The 22,383-nt window shown below is 31.7% G+C and overlaps 1 protein-coding gene across 1 annotated transcript in view; it reads right to left on the reverse strand.

Moving 5' to 3' along the window:
- Positions 1 to 22,383, reverse strand: part of arhgef18b (rho/rac guanine nucleotide exchange factor (GEF) 18b) — a 71,218-nt gene that overhangs the window by 27,079 nt on the left and 21,756 nt on the right. Inside the window, exons 9-15 of the mRNA XM_073844268.1 lie at positions 16,986 to 17,050; positions 16,737 to 16,791; positions 8,910 to 9,060; positions 3,380 to 3,489; positions 3,106 to 3,246; positions 2,778 to 3,028; positions 741 to 866 (exon numbers count right to left, since the gene is read on the reverse strand). Of these exons, the coding sequence (XP_073700369.1) occupies positions 741 to 866; positions 2,778 to 3,028; positions 3,106 to 3,246; positions 3,380 to 3,489; positions 8,910 to 9,060; positions 16,737 to 16,791; positions 16,986 to 17,050 (899 nt within the window). The remainder of the gene's footprint in view (positions 1 to 740; positions 867 to 2,777; positions 3,029 to 3,105; positions 3,247 to 3,379; positions 3,490 to 8,909; positions 9,061 to 16,736; positions 16,792 to 16,985; positions 17,051 to 22,383) is intronic.

The following is a 22,383-nucleotide window of genomic DNA, read 5'->3' on the forward strand; positions in this document are numbered from 1 at the left end:
ACTTTATTCATAAATATTTTTCCTTTTAGTGTTGTCAAAATATAATAATTTGTATCTGACTCAGAGTATTCCATATGTTTGTCAGTTATGTTAAAGCTTGAAACATGTCAGCCTGAAATAAACTGCTCTCATGCAGTTGTAAATGCAGCGTTTTGGCTGAACCACTTCTACTTTTACTGCACGAGATGAAAACACTTTTTATAATTTTCTGAGTCATGAAAGAGTCTGTCTTTCTTTACTGCAAAGTGTTTGCTCTGTCTATGCGCTTAAATCTGCACTAACTATTCCTGTCACGTATTACACATGCGCACTTCAATAAACCGGTAGAAAGCGGGTTATTGCGTTTATGTGCCGCCAGAAATCGGGACAAGAGGCAGAAAGCTACCTGTGCTGACCGGTTTATGTTTACGCCGATTATGACCTTACTCCGGTAAAAGAAAACGGGTTACCGTGTTTACATGACCACGTGCGTTTTCGGCTTAAGCACAATCGGTTTAAGAACGTGCATGTAAACGTGCTCGATCAAAGGAGCCGCTCTGACTCTGAGACGCGGAAAACACTAGTTGATCGCCTGAATGAAGTGCGCGCTTTGCTTTGAAACAAGCAGCAAACAGCCTTGATGAGAGGATAACGCCATAATTACGCTTAGTTCGTCTGACGGACACTTTTGACAGATTAGACTGTGGCGGTCCGCCACACTCTAGTTAATGAATGGGAAACACTGTAAGATCTCAACATACTCTCATGAGGTTCTGGAACTTCTTGTTGCTCTGCAGCTGCTCTTTGTAGTAGTTGACCGCTTCAGTGTGCCGACTGCAGAAATCCCCGTAACTTTCCTTCATTCGCTCTCCAAGCTCTCCAGAAAACTAAAACCAGACACAAACAAAATTTCCTGTTTGTTACTTCTTAAGTAAGCGAAAATTTGAAGCAGGAAGTGTATGCCAGGAAAAGTGACAATAGGATGTTTGAAGCAGGAAGTGTAGGCCAGGGAATGTGACAACAGCACGTTTGAAACAGGAAGCAAAAGACAAAAATATGTGAAAACAAGAAATGTGACAACAGGATGTGTGAGCAGGGAAGTACAGGCCAGGAAATGTTATCAAGAGGGTGTTTAAAGCAAAAAGTGTAAGGCAGGAAATGTGAAGCAGGAAGTTTAGGGAAAAAGTGTGAGAACAGGAAATGTACGGAAGTGTGAAGCAGGAAGCATGACAACAGCAGGAAGTGTGGGGTGAAAGCAGGACAACAGGATGTGAGAGCAAAAAAAAGTGTATGTGAAGAAATGTAACAACAGGATGTTTAGGGAAAAAAGTGGGATGACAGGAAGTCTGAAGCAGGAAATGTAAGAAACGTGTGACAAAACGTATGACAACAGCAGGAAGTGTGGGGTGAAAGTGTGAAAAATAGGATGTGTAAGCAAGGAAGTACGTGCTAGAAAATGTAATGAGGATGTTTGAAGCAAGAAGTGTAAGAGGAAATGTGAAATAGGAAGTTTAGATGAAAGTGTAACAACAGGATGTGTGAGCAAGGAAGTGTAAGGCAGGTAATGTAACAACAGGATGTATAAAGCAAGAAGCGAAACACAGGAATCAGGAATTTTAGGGAAAAAGTTGAATGATAGAAAGTCTGAAGCAGGAAATGTATGGAAGGAAGTGAGCAGCAGGAAGTATTACAAAAGCAGCAAGTGTGGGGTAAAAGCATGACAACAGGATATTAAAGAAGTGCAGGGCAAGAAATGTAACAAGAGGATAGTTAAAGTAAGAAAAGTAACAGAAAATGTGAAGCAGGAAGTTTTGGGAAAAACTGGGATGACATGGAGTCTAAAGCAGGAAGTGTAAAGAAGAAAGTGTGAAGCGGGTAGCATTAGAAATACAGGAAGTGTGGGGTGAAAGCATGAGAACAGGATGTGTGAGCAAAGCAGTGCAGGAGAAGAAGTGTAACAATGGGAGGTTTGAAGCAAGAAGTGTAACAGGAAGTTTAGGGGAAAAAAGTGGAATGGCAGGAAGTGTGAAGCAGGAAATGAATGGAAGGAAGTGTGAAGCAGGACATATTACAAAAGCAGTGTGCAAAAAGTGTGGGGAGAAAGCATGACACATGAAGTGTATGGCAAGAAATGTAACAACAGGATGTTTGAAGCAAAAAGCGTAAGACAGTTTACGCTTTTGGGAAAAAGTGGGATGACAGGAAGTCTGAAGCAGGAAATGTAGGAAAGTTTAAAGCAGGACATATTACAAAAGCAGAAAGTGTGGGGTGAAAGCATGACAACAGGATGAGTGAGCAAAGAAGTATAGGGCAGGAAATGTCACAAGGATGTTTGAAGTAAAAAGTGTAAGGGTTCAGGGAAATTGTGTGAAAACAGGATATGTCAGGAAGTGGGAAGCAGGAAGTATGACAACAGCAGGAAGTGTGAGGTGTAAGTGTGAAAACAGGATGTGTGAGCAAAGAAGTGAAGGGCAGGAAGTGTAACAACAGGAGGTTTGAAGCAAGAAGCATAACAGGAAGTTTAGGGAAAAAGTGGAATGACAGGAAGTGTGAAGCAGGAAATGTATCGAAGGAAGTGTGAAACAACGTATTACAAAAGCAGGAAGTGTGGGGTGAAAGCATGACCCATGAAGTGTAGGGCTGGACGTTGAAGAAAGAACCGAAATGTGATGCGGGATGTTTAGGGAAATTGTGTAAGAACAGGAAATGTAGGTGAAGCAGGAAGTATGATAACAGCAGGAAATGTGGGGCAAGGAAGTGTGAAGCAGGAAGTATGTCACCAAATTCCGGGCATGTACCTGGGATATAAGAATATCTGAAAGTTTATGGATGGCATAGTTGAGTTCACTTCCCGACTGTAAGGACTCTGCGCGACGCTCCCGGAGGCGGGACAGGAAGTGGCTGTGCAGCTCCAGCAGGCTGTCCAACCGGGGAAACAGACAGTCCAGCTTCCTGTCGTCCATCTGCAGCGCCTCCCGCAGGTCTCGAGCGTAAACGCGGAGCATGATCTTGAGCGTCCGCACGTGGTGTATCTCCGTCTGGATGAGCTCTGGAGAAGACAGGAAATGCATTACAAAAGATGTTTTTTTAAAGTTCTCAAAGCATTGTGGGTAGGCAAACACCAACCATAGATAACATCCTGTCTCTTGATCATTTCCTTCGAATGTTTCTTCAAGAAGTGCTGATCCACAGCCAGACTCCAGGACTCCACCTCGAAATCTTGCGCGATGGCTTCCAGTTCTGCTCGCACTGTGGCGTAATATGCGTCTGTGAGCAGTAACGATAAAACTCCTCAGTGTTGCTCAATGCTTTATGAAACCCCCCTCATAAATTACCAATAATGCTTTATCATGCGTTCTGGGTGTTCTCAATCTTTTGGCTTTGAGAATCGACCCCTCACCTTCAACGACGAGAGACTCGGGCGTCGTGGAGGCGAGAGATACGCTATCGTCAGCGGGGCGCTTCATCCTGAATGCGTCAACCTCATCCATGTCTGCTGTGATAGAGCTGCTGGAAAACATGAGCATGCAAACCCTCAAGTAATTATGAGGAGAATATGGAGAACATTCTTTATTAGAGCTGATTTATAAGTGTCACGCTTCCACACAGCCTGACTGCAACATGATCAACGGTACTAATGACACTGAAGCAAAAACAGAAATGTGTGTTAGAGATGTTACATTTTATTTATGAGTAATGAGAATAAAGTCAAGAAATTTGTAAATAAACAAAGCAATTGATGTCTAATAATAAATGTACATTTACATACATTTTTTTGTAATATTGTGTCAGGGTTATAAGTGTTAACTAAAACGAAAACTGTATTTTTTTTACTTTAAATAAAAGAAGTCAAAAAATACAAATAATTAAAACGATTAATTAATGTCTATAAATAAGTGTACATTTCCAATAAACTACATTCATTTATAGAATATTGTGTATCAGGGTTATAATTGTTAACTATAACTATAAAAAAACCTAAACATTTTTTACTTGAAATAAAATAAACTTTAACTTCAATAATATTAAAATATTAAGCATTTATAATTCTTAACATATTATTTACTATATATATATATATATATATATATATATATATATATATATATATATATATATATATATATATATATATTATAAAATATATTAAAAAGTAAATATAAAAAAATATTTAAACAACTTTAATTTAATTTAATTTCATAGTTTAAAAAACTAAAATAACTAAACATAAGAACTATAGACATTTAAAAAACATGATCAATAATTGCAATTAATTATAACAATAAACAATGTGTATAAATAAATGTACATTTATATTAAATTATATAAATATAGTGTATCAGGTTTATAGTTGTTAACTAAAACGATACAAAAATGTTTTGAAATAAAATAAATGTCAACTTAAATAATAAGTGTACATTTCCAATAAACTACATTCATTTATAGAATATTGTGTATCAGGGTTATAATTGTTAACTATAACTATAAAAAAACCTAAACATTTTTTACTTGAAATAAAATAAACTTTAACTTCAATAATATTAAAATATTAAGCATTTATAATTCTTAACATATTATTTACTATATATATATATATATATATATATATATATATATATATATATATATATATATATATATATATATATTATAAAATATATTAAAAAGTAAATATAAAAAAATATTTAAACAACTTTAATTTAATTTAATTTCATAGTTTAAAAAACTAAAATAACTAAACATAAGAACTATAGACATTTAAAAAACATGATCAATAACTGCAATTAATTATAACAATAAACAATGTGTATAAATAAATGTACATTTATATTAAATTATATAAATATAGTGTATCAGGTTTATAGTTGTTAACTAAAACGATACAAAAATGTTTTGAAATAAAATAAATGTCAACTTAAATAATATTAAAATGAATCAGGCATGTGATTGGCTAAGGACAAAAAAGCCCCCCCCCCCCCGGATAATGAATTGCGGTTGTTGGTTGGGAAAATTAACCGAAATGATCATCCCTAATAGCTAGCAAATACAAGTAAGTTAATGTTAATGCAGCTTAAACATCCTGCCATAGTAGAAAATCACTCAAAATCGATCATCTAATCCAGGGGTCTTCAACTAAAACGGCTCGAGGTCCAGACAAGTATATATAAAAAACTATTTATGTTTTTTTTTTCGCGAGACCAGGGTATCTGCAGCATATTTAATCTTAAATTCTACACATTTAAATACTTTTTTAAAGACCTGAACAAAATTTAATTAATAAATAAATAAATTATTAAAATGACTGTAAAAAGCATGATTTACAATTGAGATGCAGATTTCCCGAAACAAAAAAGATTTCTTAAATTATAAAATTCACATTCCAGCCTTCAAGAGTCAAAAGTATCAATTCTTATATTAATTTAAACAATTATTGTCAATCAAGTATTATATTAATTAACATATATTTTATTGCCTTAATTGTTTAAATTTGTATAACACATGATCTTGTCGATCCATCAGATAACATTTACAACTCTACGTGTTTGGTGCTTAAAACCATTGACTGATTTGTTTACATTGGTCTTTTTGACAACAGTAGACGTTCGAGCTGATAAAAAATGTCAGATCATTCTCTTCCAGCAGGAGGCGCTATCAGAATGATACACAAAGCAGCGCCGCAGCTGACTTTGAAACGCGCAGCGCTCATATTTATTCAATGGATAACCTTATAAAGTTCCATCGCAATCAGGGCCGCTGCTGGCCAAATGGGTGCCCTAAGCAGAAATTTACTTTTGTGCCCCCTCCCCCAAATATTACGGAAGTTATTTTTGATCAAAAAGGTAAATAAAGAGTGAAATAGCAAGAGCAAGAGTTTTATCAACAAAAAAGAGTTACGTCCAATGCCTATGATTTTATTAATACAGTTGTCTGATTGATTTAATAATCTCAGAATCATACACAAGGAAATTAAGCAGTTTTACTATGATAAAAAACCATGGTTATCTGCCTTTTTATCTATCTTTCTATCATATCCATGCTTGTAAATTGTGTTTTATAGAATATATAATATTTGTATTTGTCTGTATTTTTTTTTAAATATATTTTTATTCTGTGTTTTTACCCGTACATGCACTGTACATGTGGCAGTTTTGACAATAAAGCAGACAAGGGTTATGATGTCCACATATTTTTGTTGAGGAAATGATAGGAAAGATTATGTGGACATTTTAATTAAATGTTTGGTCAATATTAAACAAGGAATTCGATCATCATGTGAGTGTAACAACTGCATTTACCAGGCCTTTGGTGCCCTTTTCAGGCATTTCTATTAAAATTGTAATGTAAACTGTTAATTTTGTATTAATTATGTATTTTAACACTGTTGTTTAATGACACCATATGGTCATTATTAATCAATAATCATAATTGCTTCTGTGTTTTAATATAATGCATTTTAAGTCATTTTGTTTACTTAGATCTGCTTGTATTCATATTAAGAAGGAGGCGTTAGACGTGAAATTATTACCGACATTAAAACACATTATTAACGTCGACAGAATAAAATAAAGTTTCACAGGATTATGAACGCACCTAAGTGATGCACGGGCTTCATTTTGGGCTTTTTTTTTCTTTCGTTTCTCGGCGCCGGATTGTTGATATCTCTTTCCAGGACCAGGCATATTGTTCATCAATTATTATCATCATTTTTGGCCAAAAAGGCAGCCGTAAACAGAGGTAAAGGCGCGTCGCTGCGCGTAATCACATGTGCTTACTAGCCTACTCTGCTGCATTCACAGAAAATGCAATATATACGTTTTTATTTTTGTTTATTTGTATATGTATATTATTAATATTAATTTATTATTATAATAGGCTATATAAAAACTAAAATAAATAATAATAAAAATAATAAAATAATAAAAATATTTTTTTTGAGCAGCTGGGATGGTGCCCCCTGGGAGTTGGTGCCCTACGCAGACTGCGTACTCTGCGTATAGGGAGCGGCGGTACTGATCGCAATTATTGCCTTTTAGTCCCCACATTTAAGACCACCTGAAATAATTAGTCTTTCTTAACCCCTAATAACACTACAGTCATCAATAAATATGAGAGCTTTATTTCAAGAACTGACTTTCAAAAACCCTTAGCCTACACAAAATACGTTTCTTTTTATTTTGCACAAGAGTAATATTAGGGAAGTAAATTAATATCAGCATATGAAGTATGTTCGTCTATCATTGTCTCTTAGAGAATGTGCACATTAGATGCTGAAAGCGCTGTTTTTACTTTCACTTTAATATATGCCGTTTTCACGTTGCTTGTGTGATATCCATTGGCTCACCGTCGTGGTTTAAAATATAAATATGTATAAAAATACAGTATAAAAAGATATATTTACAATATTTTGCGACGTAACCCCAAAATAATGCATTTTCCATCAACGTTTTTCACTCACTAAAAGCTAACTACATCTGTCTGCCGATCTTTTCTCTCCTCACTGCACGGAAGATTGCACACAAACGCTGACCCTAGTGTGCTTGATATAAATGTATTTATTAGAAATAGCGTTTGGCATTTTTTTATTATTATTATGTCAAAAGCTTTCACGGTCCGCATGGACGCATCTTGCGGTCCGGAATCATACTTCGCCATCCGCCATTTGCGAACGGTCGCAAATACGTGACATAGGTCACATTTTCAGGTCGAAAAATCCGGAATTCCGGATTAATCCGGAAAAATCACATCCCTGATGAATATGTAATATTCATTGAATTAAATATTTATTAATATTTAATCTATCATTTAAATATTTTGTACAAAATATAAAAAATATTTAGACAAATTAAACTTTTTTACTTTATTTCTATTTATAATAGCTAAACTAAAAACTATAGACAAAAAACTAAAGGAGAATAAAGTCAATTAACACAAATAATTAAACTGATAAAGTAACATTGATAAATAAATAGTGTTTATAATAAATTATATTATTTTATAAAATATTGTGTATCAGGATTATAACTGTTAACTAAAGCCACAAAAAAAACTAACTTAAATAATATTAAAATATTAAATATTAAAATAAAACTATTAATATTAATTCTTAATTTAAAATTGTATCATTTCTTTTTTATTATATATATAAGAAATAATAAAATACAATTTTTAATTTTATTTCAGAGTTTATGTTAAAATTCTAAAATAAATTTAAAACTATAAAGACATAAAATAACACAAGATGGCAAACAAACAACAAAATTATTAAAACTTTGACTTGTATAATTAATTGTAACAAAAACTATAACAGTATAATTACACAACTAAAATAACACTGCAGTTTATTTAATTTAAATACAAGCATTAATATTAAATATATTATATTAAAATGTAATAATTTTATATAATAATATGCATTAAATTATAATACATTTAAATATATACATTATATATACATTAAATACATAAATTAATAAAGAAATATAAATATAATAGTATAATTAAATATATATACTAATAGCATTAAATTAATATGTTATATATTAAAGTGTCATGCTAAAACTCTTTTTAATTAATTTCTTTTTTCAATAAGCATATTCGTAAAGGTCAAAATGTTTCCCCCCCATTTTTGTCAGCACAAAATCAGGTTATAATTTATTGTATTAAAAAAAGATCAAATTTATTATTTTTGAAAAAAAGAAAATTTGTTTTATGTTGAAAAACTTTAAAAACTTAAGTTATAAACCCAGGTGAAATGTATAGATTTATAAACGTATAGCATTAATACCTTTCTGTCTTGAAAATAAAATCAAATAAAATAAAAGTGTTTGATATTGGTGCATCCCAGCATGTAGCAATTAAATAATTCCTCCCATTTACTCTAAGCTTTGTATAAACCACAGCATGTATGACTGAAGGCACACAGGACTCACCCGCTGCTGGTGTTGTGGCTGACCGTGGTGTTGCTGGAGGCGGCAGGTTGGGCGCTGTGTCCTTTGGGTGGAACGGTCATACCTGATAGACAGCGAGACGTCCGGGACGAGCCATCGACGGGTGTCAGGGCAGAGCAGGGGTCTCTCAGAGCTGTGGAGAAACGAGACTGGTCAGTGCGGTAATAGTGCCTCCGTAACGAGCGAGGCATCGAGTCGAGGAAACGGCAGGTGAGCAAGTCCCGATGGAGCAGGACTCGAATCCCGAGCCTGCGGGACAGACCCCAGGAGACCGGGACATGAGCGTTCTTCCTCTGAGAAGCACGGACTCTGGGTAAAGCCAGTGCCATGATGTCCGACTCTACGATGGAAATCAGAAACACTGATGGAGAGGAAAGACGATGGGCTTTATAAAGGGGAGAGTGGCTTCTAGAAATCACACATGCGTCTTTCGTCCTCGCCCCCCTCCTGTTACCGTCCTGTTGAGCCGCAGGATGTTTTAATGCAACAGGCGAGAGCCTGTGTGTCTCTGGTAGATAAGTGTGAGCATGGAAACCAAGATCCATTATCAGCTCCAGAGAGAACCAGACAGCTAATGAGCAATCATAGTATGTTCTTATTAAACATTTTAATAAAATAATTCCTAAATAAACATTATAAACCCATCTATAAAATATTATTATGAATGTTTCTTATAAACAATTTTATAATTATTTAATATAAAATTTACTAAATCAAAAATCTCTCTCACTCTCTACATATGGTTCATATTTTTTATGAATGATAAATATTTCGATGTTTAAATATATTAATACATTCCACTTTTAGACTACTCAGCAAATTAAACATAATAAATAATCCTACAAAATGTAACATTACAATAACAATGCTGCATTTATATTTAATACAATTATAATAAACACACGTAATAGTAATAACACTATTAAAAGTACTATATTCTTAACTAGCTTTTATTTTTTATAAAAATCGATAAATATTACATTTTTATATTATTAATGGATAATTATTTTATATTATTACAAATAAGAATAAATGCAGCTAATGAAACATTAAATTAAAGGAATTCTGTATCCATATTAATTACAATTAAAATAAAACATTATCTATCATATTTTATTTACTTTTTTATAATTAATATTTTCTATGAATAATAAATCCATTTTATTTTTATATTTAAAATAGGAATACATTCAGCTTTATTAGTCGATGTAGCAAATTAAACAATCTTACAGAACATAACATTTTAAAAAGTAAAAACATTGCGTTTATATTTTATAAATTGACAGTCAGTAATAATAATAGTACTAATAGTATAAATAACATTCTTTACTAACATGGTTTTATTTTATAAACATTCTATATTTTAATATATAATAATTAATTGATATTACAAATATGAATAAAGAAACTTCATTTAACAATTTATTTTATAAAAATATAAACAAATAAAAAAAATAAAAATATATATTTTTTTATAGATTTATTTATATATTTATTAATCTCAATAAACGCATAATAAACAACCTACACACAACCATTAATTTAATATAATTTTCATTTAATGTGAAATTAGTTATTCAAATATTTAAAGTTGAAAACTCCAAAAATAAATTCAACATTTATTACTCCATTCGTATGTAAATTACATTGCCAAATAAATTCTATTATTTAGATTTAAAACAAATTATGCAAATATATTAAACTTTTTTATTAAAACTTTATTACAATTGTTGAAATATATATTTTATATTAATTAAATTTCTATTTAATCTAACATATTATTTATTTACAACAGTTTATTTTTATATATTGGTATATAATTGATGAATCTTGATAAACTTGATTTCAACTTTAATAGCCAAAGCAGCAAATTTAAACAAACACCTAATACACAACCTAAGAAAAAGAATGTAACAAATGCTGCATTAAAAAAAAAAAAAAATAATATTTATAATATATATAAAATTAATATAATTGCAGTTATAATTATTACAATTTAATATAATTGAAATAATACATTTAAACTTTAAAAACCATACAAAATAAATTCAACTTTCCTTAATCCATTTATATGTAAACTTTATTACAAAATAAATTATTATTATTTGTATAAAATTATGGAAATCTATTTCAAATATAGATTTTACATTGATTAAATATTTTAGTTTTAAATTTATCTCATTTAATTATTATATTGAATTGTTTAAATTATTACATTTCTTAAAAACATTTAAACAACCCTATACACTTTTAAATTAAAAATCAATTAATTTAATGCATTACATTTTTTAAAAAGAACATGAGATGTATCTGAGCAGCAATATAAACAATGCAGACAAAAATGCAATCAAATCACCAGTATCCATTTGCAGCCCCTTTAATGCGTTTACAAGGCTCTGGGTGACTCTTCCAGAAGGCTCTGGGTGAAGGAGGACACTTCCAGATGTTTTCCGCTGGGAAGTGAAGCTTTACAGGCTTCATCCGCGCTTCTTAAAGCAATTACCACCTCGGCCGCGGTCACAGTGGGAGCTGTTTAACAAGACGCCCAGAGCTCAGGAGTAAATCACCGCACTTCTCTACACTAGCGAACTGAACATCCGCTGTAGACAGACGCTCATCCAGTTCATTTTATTACACAACCTTACAAAACGACATGATCAGAACGACTGGGCAAGGAAGAAGCCACCATCAACCTGAAACGCTACTCTTCTACTAGTATAATGATGAATTCTGCAGCCATCCATTGTGTCCAAGCCACAGCACGAGCAGTAAATCTTGATCAGATTTGTGGGGTAATTAATTGGAGAAGCGTGATTAACCTCTTAACTGCTTCTCTGAGCGACGGTGAAAACCAGAACAACAGCCAGATGACTTTAATTTGCTATCAGGGGACTCCGATCAGCATCTGCCACCCAGCGTCTATTAAACAAAACAAGCTCCTCGTGCAGCTGCGAGACTGGACTAAACAGCAGATTAGCAGAGGAAAAACTCAGGAAAATGTTGTTTTGGAGACTGGTCTCTTCTCACTGTGTGTTCTTTTCTGTAATACTGTTTTGCATGCCAGTTATGGTTAATTAAAACTATTACAATTATTCTTTTTCAATTGAAACAAACTTGAAATACAACAATATAAAATGTTAGAATTAAACTAGAAATGTTAGAAAAAAATAACTTAGAATATATTGCCATAGCACAACAACATTATTGTATATTAATGTATATTATTGTTTCAGCTTAAGTTTTTCTCGCAATTGCGAGAAAAAAGACATAATTGCGAGCGCAATTGTGACTTTTTTCCCTCAGAACTGCTTGATATAAACAATTGCAAGAAATATTTTTCTGTTTTTGAGTTACGAGTATCTTGAAATTCAGATTTTTTTCTCAGAATCCTGATGTAAACTCACAATTGCGAAAATATTTTTTTCTCACAAATGCAAATCTATCTCGCAATTTTGACTTTTTTCTCAGAATTGCTTGAATAAAACGGCTGCAAAAATATTTTTTCTTGCAAATGCGAGTTTTTATCGTGAAATATTATTTAAAAAACGATTGCCAGTTCATATCTCACAATTCTGATGTTTTCCCAATGATTGCAAGTTTATATCTCACAATTATGACTTTTTTTATAACCTCACAATTGCGAAAATATTTTTTTCTCAGAAATGCGAGTTTATATCTCACAATTCTGACTTTTTTTTCTTGTGATTACAACTTTATATCTTGCAATTTTGACTTTTTTCTTCAGAACTGTGTGATATAAACTTGAAGTTGTGAAAAAATTATCGTAATTGCGAGTTTTCTCAATTGAGTTTTTATACTTGCAATTGCGAGTTTATTTTCCAAGTTTACGTCTCGCAATTCACTTTTTTCTCGTATTTTTTTCTTGTGATTGCAAGTATATCTGGCAATTTTGACTTTTTTCTCAGAATTACTTGATGTAGTCACAGTTGCGAAAATATATTTCTTACAAATTTGAGTTTATATCTCACAATTCTGACTTTTTTCTCGTAATTGTGAGTTTATATCTTGCAATTCTGAATTTTTCCTCAGAATTGTCTGATATAAACTTACAGTTGTGAAAAGAAATTCTTGCAAATGCGAGTTCATATCTCACAATTCTGACTTTTTTCTCAGAATTGCTTGATATTAAGTCGTTTGCAAAAAATATTTATATCTCGCAAAAGCAAATTCATGTTTCGCAATTTTAACTTTTTTCTCTCAGAATTGCTCGATATAAACTCACAGTTATGAAAAATATTTATATCTCGCAAACGCAAGTTCATGTCTCGCAATTTTAACTTTTTTCTCTCAGAATTGCTCGATATAAACTCAGTTACGAAAAATATTTATATCTCGCAATCTGAAGTTTGTCTCGAAAATTCTGACTTTTTTCTCTCAGAATTGTTTCATATAAACTCACAGTTACGAAAAATATTTATATCTCCCAAACGCAAGTTCATGTCTCGCAATTTTAACCTTTTTCTCTCAGAATTGCTTGATATAAACTCAGTTACGAAATATTTTTATATCTCGCAAACGCAAGTTCATGTCTCGCAATTTTAACCTTTTTCTCTCAGAATTGCTTGATATAAACTCACAGTTACGAAAAATATTTATATCTCGCAATCTGAAGTTTGTCTCGAAAATTCTAACTTTTTTCTCTCAGAATGGTTTCATATAAACTCAGTTACGAAAAATATTTATATCTCACAAACGCAAGTTCATGTCTCGCAATTTTAACTTTTTTCTCTCAGAATTGCTTGATATAAACTCAGTTACGAAATTTTTTTATATCTCGCAAACGCAAGTTCATGTCTCGCAATTTTAACCTTTTTCTCTCAGAATTGCTTGATATAAACTCACAGTTACGAAAAAATTTTATATCTCGCAAACGCAAGTTCATGTCTCGCAATTTTAACTTTTTTCTCTCAGAATTGCTCGATATAAACACACAGTTACAAAAAATTTTTATATCTCACAAACGCAAGTTCATGTCTCGCAATTTTAACCTTTTTCTCTCAGAATTGCTTGATATAAACTCACAGTTACGAAAAAATTTTATATCTCGCAAACGCAAGTTCATGTCTCGCAATTTTAACCTTTTTCTCTCAGAATTGCTTGATATAAACTCAGTTACGAAATTTTTTTATATCTCGCAAACGCAAGTTCATGTCTCGCAATTTTAACCTTTTTCTCTCAGAATTGCTTGATATAAACTCACAGTTACGAAAAAATTTTATATCTCGCAAACGCAAGTTCATGTCTCGCAATTTTAACTTTTTTCTCTCAGAATTGCTCGATATAAACACACAGTTACAAAAAATTTTTATATCTCACAAACGCAAGTTCATGTCTCGCAATTTTAACCTCTTTCTCTCAGAATTGCTTGATATAAACTCACAGTTACGAAAAATATTTATATCTCGCAATCTGAAGTTTGTCTCGAAAATTCTAACTTTTTTCTCTCAGAATAGTTTCATATAAACTCACAGTTACGAAAAATATTTATATCTCGCAAACGCAAGTTCATGTCTCGCAATTTTAACTTTTTTCTCTCAGAATTGCTCGATATAAACTCAGTTACGAAAAATATTTATATCTCGCAATCTGAAGTTTGTCTCGAAAATTCTAACTTTTTTCTCTCAGAATTGTTTCATATAAACCAGGGCTATTCAATTGGCGGCCCGCAAATCAACTTCGACCGGCCCGAGGGAGAAGTGCGCGCAGATGGCTTGAATTGTTTTTTAGTTTGTCCACTAGGCGGCAACACTGGCCCGGGCCAGCCAAAAAAGAAAAGCAAGAAAGCCAAGAACAACAACAACAATCTAACGTAGACCGCAACATCAACGGCAGATTTGACAAGCGCTCGTAGGGCTCTAGACTGCGACCAAATGGTCGCATTTTTTCTGCCGGTGCGACTAAATTTTGTGAGCGGTCGCACTGGAGCGACCACCCCGTTATTCAACTCATAAGCACTGCTATTTCTGATTCATATGAGAGACATACTGCTCAGACCGCAACGCAAACACACTTGTGCGAGCTCAGAACAGCCTTTACTCAGGAACCAAAGTTGATTTCGCGACACTGTTACTGCACAGTGCTGCGAGATCCAGTGAAAAGTGTTTGAATTCGCACAGAATGAATTAAGGTTGCTGCAAGACCTAGTGAGAATCATTCAAATTCTGCTCAGAATTCTGTTATAAACAGCGCTGATGTATGTCAGAAAACCAGAAATAACGCCAACTTAAGCATAGTCGAATGTTATTACAGTATTCATTTCAGGGTTTATACAACCTTTTGAGAGAGAAATTCAAGCACTTTTCAATGACTTTCAAGCATTTTGCACAAGAGTTTTACCACTTTAAAGCTCTTATGATCCAATTTGAATGTTATTTTGATGGCCAAAATATACTTTGTGGTAAACAAACACTTATGTAAAATTAAAAATAACATCAAATCACAATTTTAACCAGTATATGGCAATAATAATCTGTAGTTTATGCATAAACAATTTATAGTTTATGTGAAGATTGTTTTAAAATCACTTAAATTAAAAGTTGTTATATATTTCAGAGCCTATTAAATGTTGAAAATATTGGCTTTTAATTATACATTAATGTTGAATGGACATAATATGTAAAACTGAGAAAAAATTCATTTAATAGAGACACTAGTAGCAGTATCAATACTTCTTTAATAATAGGCTACTTGGTAAAAAGATGCCATTAAACACATATTTAAAATTTATATTGTTTCTACCTTAATTTGGAGGTTCAGTGTGAAATTATGACAATATAAATATGCGATTAATCATGATTAATTACAGAAATATGTGTGATTTTTTTTTTTTTTTATTGATTGACAGACAGCTCTTATATTAACCTTTTATAGATGTTGGTGTTGGTAATATTAATTCAATTTAGTGAATATGCATTTCAGTTAAATTGTATAGGCCCCTCCTAGAAAGAGATCGGGACGGCCCCCACCCTTGGCCCCCTTTAATTTTTCGGTTCGATAATCGGCCCTCTGATGAATCTAATTGAATAGCCCTGATATAAACTCACAGTTGTGAAAAGATATTTTTCTCGCAAATGCGTTCACATCTTGCAATTCTGAGAAAAAAAGTCTGAACTACGAGTTTATATCTTGCATTTCTGACTTTTTCTTCCTCAGAAGCGTGTATATTAACACAATAGCGAAAATATTTTTTTCTCACAACTACAAGTTCATATCTTGCAACTCTGATTTGTTTTTTTTTTTTACAATTACCTTTTTACATTTTTTATTCAGTGGGGGAAACGGGCTTCCATATCTAGGTCTTCTTGAATTTTTGGTGAGGTTTAGTACACATTACTTGGTTTAAAAGTTGTTTAATGCTAGTACAGTACAGTACTTTAACTGATTGAATGATTCTCATCGTTTTTGTAAAAAAAAAAAAAAAAAACAGTGCAACCTTACAAATAAAATAAAAATGTAATATATTAAATGCTGCATTTAAAATGCATATTTAACGCATGTAGTTAACAATCATATCAAATTTTAAATTAAAACTTAATTTAATTACATTTTAAAAAATGCTCCATTGACTATCCATAAATAAATTCAATATTTACCCCATAACCTTGTAGTGTTTTTCAAAAAGGTCTTCACTGGAGTTTAACCACGTTCAAGTATCATTACATATACAAACATTTACTACAAAAATTGTTTCACGAAGACTTTGGCATCAACAGTGATATGATTAAACAACTGAATCATTGACCTTCAAATACAACAGTACAAAAAAACTAGTAGCTAAAGGCTGTTTACCTTGACTATACGACTGAGTTGCGGCGCTTGACGTCCTCTGCACCCAGTCTCTCGTCTGAGAAAAACAAACAAACACATTTTTACTAACACAGTGACCATTTAGTTTATCATTTACAACAAACCGCACCCATCCACTCCTCTGACCAAAGATAGACTCTTTTACGGTCTGTAGGAACTTAATTGATCTGATTCAACCAAATTCAGAGTGAAGTTTGTTCAACTAAAAGTCTAAATCTGAGTGAACCTTACCTTGTTTTTGCTGCTACACTCGGGCAGCAGGTTCTTGCAGCTCTTGTGGACGTTGACGGCGCAGTCTGACGTCCAAACAGATCACAGCGGCGGAGAGAAGGACAGGTTAGTGCTTTCCTTATCAAAACCAGTTTATCAGACTGCCCCGTAAACGCAATTTACATGTGAAGGGGAGGACTTGAAGAACGGGGGCGGATGTCGTAACGCTGCGGGAAAGTTATGTTTCACAATACTTCAGTCATTTTAAAAGAGCATCAATGCAGTAACATTCGAAACATACTTATAAATCTGGGAGATGTTTGTATTTAGAAGTACAATTGGATAGAAAACAAGTGTTTTTTCTACAAAAAGGCTGCAAATTAACTCTGTGCAGGATTTTCTCTGGTAAAGAGCTTTCAGAAGTGCTCATTATGCATCCCTGCATCCCCGCAGGCCTTTTTCCACTTTTCACCCCACAATGTGACTGATTCCATCCATTTAGCCACAAACCTAAATAGAAACACACACAAACTGAGGATCTGATCAATGCTTGTTACTTCACAGGGTCCCAGAGCATTAAACACTGACATCTGACAAGCTATACATGTTTCACAGTGTACTTTAAGACTTTTATTCTATAAAAACATGGAAACTGACAAAAATGTAACATAGTTTATGTTAGTCTATGTCTACTGGTTTTGAGGACATATATAGGAATGCTAGCATAAAGACTGAACTTCCAGCAGATGAATACACTTCGTTAAATGTACTTCAGTTCTTTCTCATCTGGTTTGCAAGGGTGTATATAAACTGTTTATAAGCATAATTAACTTTTTGTCCAATATAGTGCTCTCAACATGAAAAACTGCTTACATCTAGCCATTGATAGTTACTCAACAACCAAACAACAACCTTTCATACTCAAGTAAGAAATGTTTAATTGAAAAGCTCAAAACAAAGATGAAAACGAATTTGATCAGTGTATTATTTAGACTGCGAAACATCTCTGCATAAATATTGCATGAATAATAATAATAATAATTAAAAATATATTTGTTAGATTAAAATTAAATTCATTAATTAAATATAAGTCTATAACTGTCATAATTATCATGTAGCTATTGTGTCAAATAAAGAAATAAAATACAGAAGAAAAAAAACTTACTTTACTGAACATAAACATGGCATAAATTGTTCATTAACTGTTCATTATTATTATGATCATGATTATTACTATTACCACTAAATTGTAGAAATTATTTGTTATATTAAAATATTCCTAAATCATAATTCATTAATTAAGTATTTTTTGTGTAATTATTATTTAATTATTGAGTAAAAAAATTATATAAAAAAAAAAAATACAGGAGTAAAAAAAAAAAAAAAAAAAAATTGTTGTCCATATCATTTATCTGACATAAACAAGGCAACTTTTAAACATTTGTTACTATAATTATTATTATTATTAATATTAAAATAATTTTAAATATTCATAATAAATTAAACAGTTCAGTTGTTTGTTAATAATTAATTCATGAATCTAATAATGAAAAGATTTATGAATTATTTAATTATTAATAAACGAATTATTTAATTTATTGTAAATTTTTAATATTTTAAATGATTTTTAAAATTAGGTTCCTGTAATAATAATGATTATTATTATTGTTACATTTTAAAAAGTATGTGTTTTATTATTATTATTCCAGCAAATAACCAAACGATTTTAACTAACAACTATGCAAAAACAATGGCATAAATAATAATAAATAATAATAATAATTATTATTATTATTATTATTATTATTATTATTACTACCACTGCTACTAAATTTAAAAAAATGATTTGTTATATTAAAATAATCATAATTAAATATTCATAAGTATTTTGTATAACTATAATTATTTAGCTATTGTGTCCATAAATAAATAAATAAATAACAAAAGTAAAAAAATGTGTTCATTATTATTATTATTACTACTACTAGATTTAGCTAATTATTTGTTATATTAAAACACTCATATTTCATAATTAAATAAATAAAATAATTCTTACATTTTTTTGTATAATTATCACAATTATTATGTAGTTATTGTGTCAATTAATAAATAAAATCAGAAGTAAAAAAACACTTCTGTTAGTCATCATTTATGGACATAAAGATGGCATAAATAAAAAAAATTTTTGTTCATTATTTATTATTATTACTACTACTAAATTTTACAAATTATTTGTTATATTAAAATTACTCATAATTAATAATTACTTAAATAATTCTTACTTTTTTTGTTAATTAATTATAAATAAAATACAGAAAAATAAATGAAATACATTTATCGGACATAAACATGGCACAAATTTAAAAACATTTGTTCATTATTATAATTATTATTATTACTACTACTAATTATTTGCTAATTATTTGTTATATTAAAATACTCAATTCATAATTAACTAGATTATGTAAATAAATAAAATAGAGAAGCGAAAAAAGGTAACGTAAGTTATCCATATCATTTATCAGACATAGACATGGCATAAATGTAAAACATTTGTAAAATATGATAATGATTATACTCTAAATTTGGCAAATTATTTGTTATATAAAAATATTCATAATTAATTAATTGAATTATTATAATTATTATTTAGTTATGTCCAAAGAAAAAAAATAAACATGACGTGAATTATATTAGATAATAATAATATTGTTATATTAGAATATTCATAATGCATAATAATAATTATCAATAAGAGACAAATATTCTATTAATAATCATTAAAATCAATCTCAGTTTATCTTTATTCCGCAATAATCATTGTTAATAAATAGTTTTTAAAAATAATATATTTTTCTAAATATATTTTTCCCCTTTTTTTTGAGAAAGATAAACAATATTTTACATAATTTAGTTAGCAGATCGCATTTACCTAAGAACTCAAAATGCATCCAGTCAAGTCTGAAGGGGAAGAGGCAGTATTCCAAAATCCCATTTATTTGAGCAAATCTCTTTAATTCTTAGTAACGGAATAAACGGAAATAAAACACTTCTGTCTGTGACCAACATTAAGGAAGTCCAAAAAGAGATTCTTCATTCGAAACACATTCAGCTCAGCCTCAAGATTAAGCAAACGTCTAATGACTTCCTAGAACATCAAACAAGCTCAAAAACGAAACAGGAACTCCAACTCGGCGATTAGCCTGGCGAGGATCATTCATAATCCCGTTATCACATCACATGATCCACTCGCTGGAATGTGAACGTGAGCCAAATTCAGAAGCGTGATTTGCGGTTATTTATCTCTCGCTCTGACAAACACCTACAAACCGGCTTGGGTCAGCAAATCTACATCAAACCGCAGCTTCAGAGGAGCCGACGGGACAGACCCAGATGGGACGGGTGCACCTGACCGCACTCAGGCATGCGGAGGAGGAGAATCTGGACACAGACGCACTGAACTGCCAAACGCAATTAGCAGCATCAGGACGGGAGGATCTCGAACACCATTATTCCTCCAAAAACAGACTACAAGTGCTTACAAATTCAAGAAAACCACTAGAGTTAAAGCAGCAAGAACCTCTTTGAGTATTAAATGTCTCACATGTTGTTTTTAGCTTCTGTATCACAAAATGACATTTCAGACCAATGCAAGACTGACCACTAACTATAGATAAGATAGGATGTAATATTCAACACATTGTTGCAAAATATTCCAATTAAATGCCTGATTTTGTCAGACTTCAAAATTTTAGTCGTATTTATTTAGGCAAGCATCACTACTACTATTCACTTTTACTAGTTAGTAGTTTGCTAGGTTTTTTCTTCATATTTCTCAGATTTGCATAAACATAAATAATATGTAAGAATAAATAATGCTGTTTATTTAAAATGTTCAGGTCTATTGATATAGTATAATTGTCATTTACTTAAAATCGGTTCTACAAAAATAACTGCATTGCAAATAAATTAAGTATAACAATAACAACAAAATAATAATAAAAGTTTCATTGAAACTATATTACAATATTAAATGTTGTTAATATACATTAAAATGTATTTTTGTTTAAATTATATATACACACACAAGTTAATAAAAAAAATCTAATAAATAAATGTAAAAATGCATTTAAATATACATTAAGTATTTTATATTAGTATTAGTAAAATACTTTTAAATATACATGTTTTATTTTTATTAAAATGTATATATAGATGATGTATATATAGAATTTGGACAAAAATGCATTTTAATAAAAAATAGACTGTAAAAAAATAATATAAATATACATTTGCTTTATTTTCTATTAAAATGCATGTACAGGTCCTTTTCGAAAAATTAGCATATTGTGATAAAGTTCATTATTTTCTGTAATGTACTGATAAACATTAGACTTTCATCTATTTTAGATTCATTACACACATTTGAAAGTAGTTCTAGCCTTTTATTGTTTTAATATTGATGATTTTGGCATACAGCTCATGAAAACCCAAAATTCCTATCTCAAAAAATTTGCATATTTCATCCGACCAATAAAAGAAAAGTGTTTTTAATACAAAAAAAGTCAACCTTCAAATAATTATGTTCAGTTATGCACTCAATACTTGGTCGGGAATCCTTTTGCAGAAATGACTGCTTCAATGCGGCGTGGCATGGAGGCAATCAGCCTGTGGCACTGCTGAGGTGTTATGGAGGCCCAGGATGCTTCGATAGCGGCCTTAAGCTCATCCAGAGTGTTGGGTCTTGCGTCTCTCAACTTTCTCTTCACAATATCCCACAGATTCTCTATGGGGTTCAGGTCAGGAGAGTTGGCAGGCCAATTGAGCACAGTAATACCATGGTCAGTAAACCATTTACCAGTGGTTTTGGCACTGTGAGCAGGTGCCAGGTCGTGCTGAAAAATGAAATCATCTCCATAAAGCTTTTCAGCAGATGGAAGCATGAAGTGCTCCAAAATCTCCTGATAGCTAGCTGCATTGACCCTGCCCTTGATAAAACACAGTGGACCAACACCAGCAGCTGACATGGCACCCCAGACCATCACTGACTGTGGGTACTTGACACTGGACTTCAGGCATTTTGGCATTTCCCTCTCCCCAGTCTTCCTCCAGACTCTGGCACCTTTATTTCTGAATGACATGCAAAATTTGCTTTTCATCCGAAAAAAGTACTTTGGACCACTGTGTTTTATCGAGGGCAGGGTCAATGCAGCTAGCTATCAGGAGATTTTGGAGCACTTCATGCTTCCATCTGCTGAAAAGCTTTATGGAGATGAAGATTTCATTTTTCAGCACGACCTGGCACCTGCTCACAGTGCCAAAACCACTGGTAAATGGTTTACTGACCATGGTATTACTGTGCTCAATTGGCCTGCCAACCCTCCTGACCTGAACCCCATAGAGAATCTGTGGGATATTG

The sequence above is a fragment of the Garra rufa genome, chromosome 7 (assembly GCF_049309525.1).
Source record: "Garra rufa chromosome 7, GarRuf1.0, whole genome shotgun sequence".
NCBI classification, from domain to species: domain Eukaryota; kingdom Metazoa; phylum Chordata; class Actinopteri; order Cypriniformes; family Cyprinidae; genus Garra; species Garra rufa.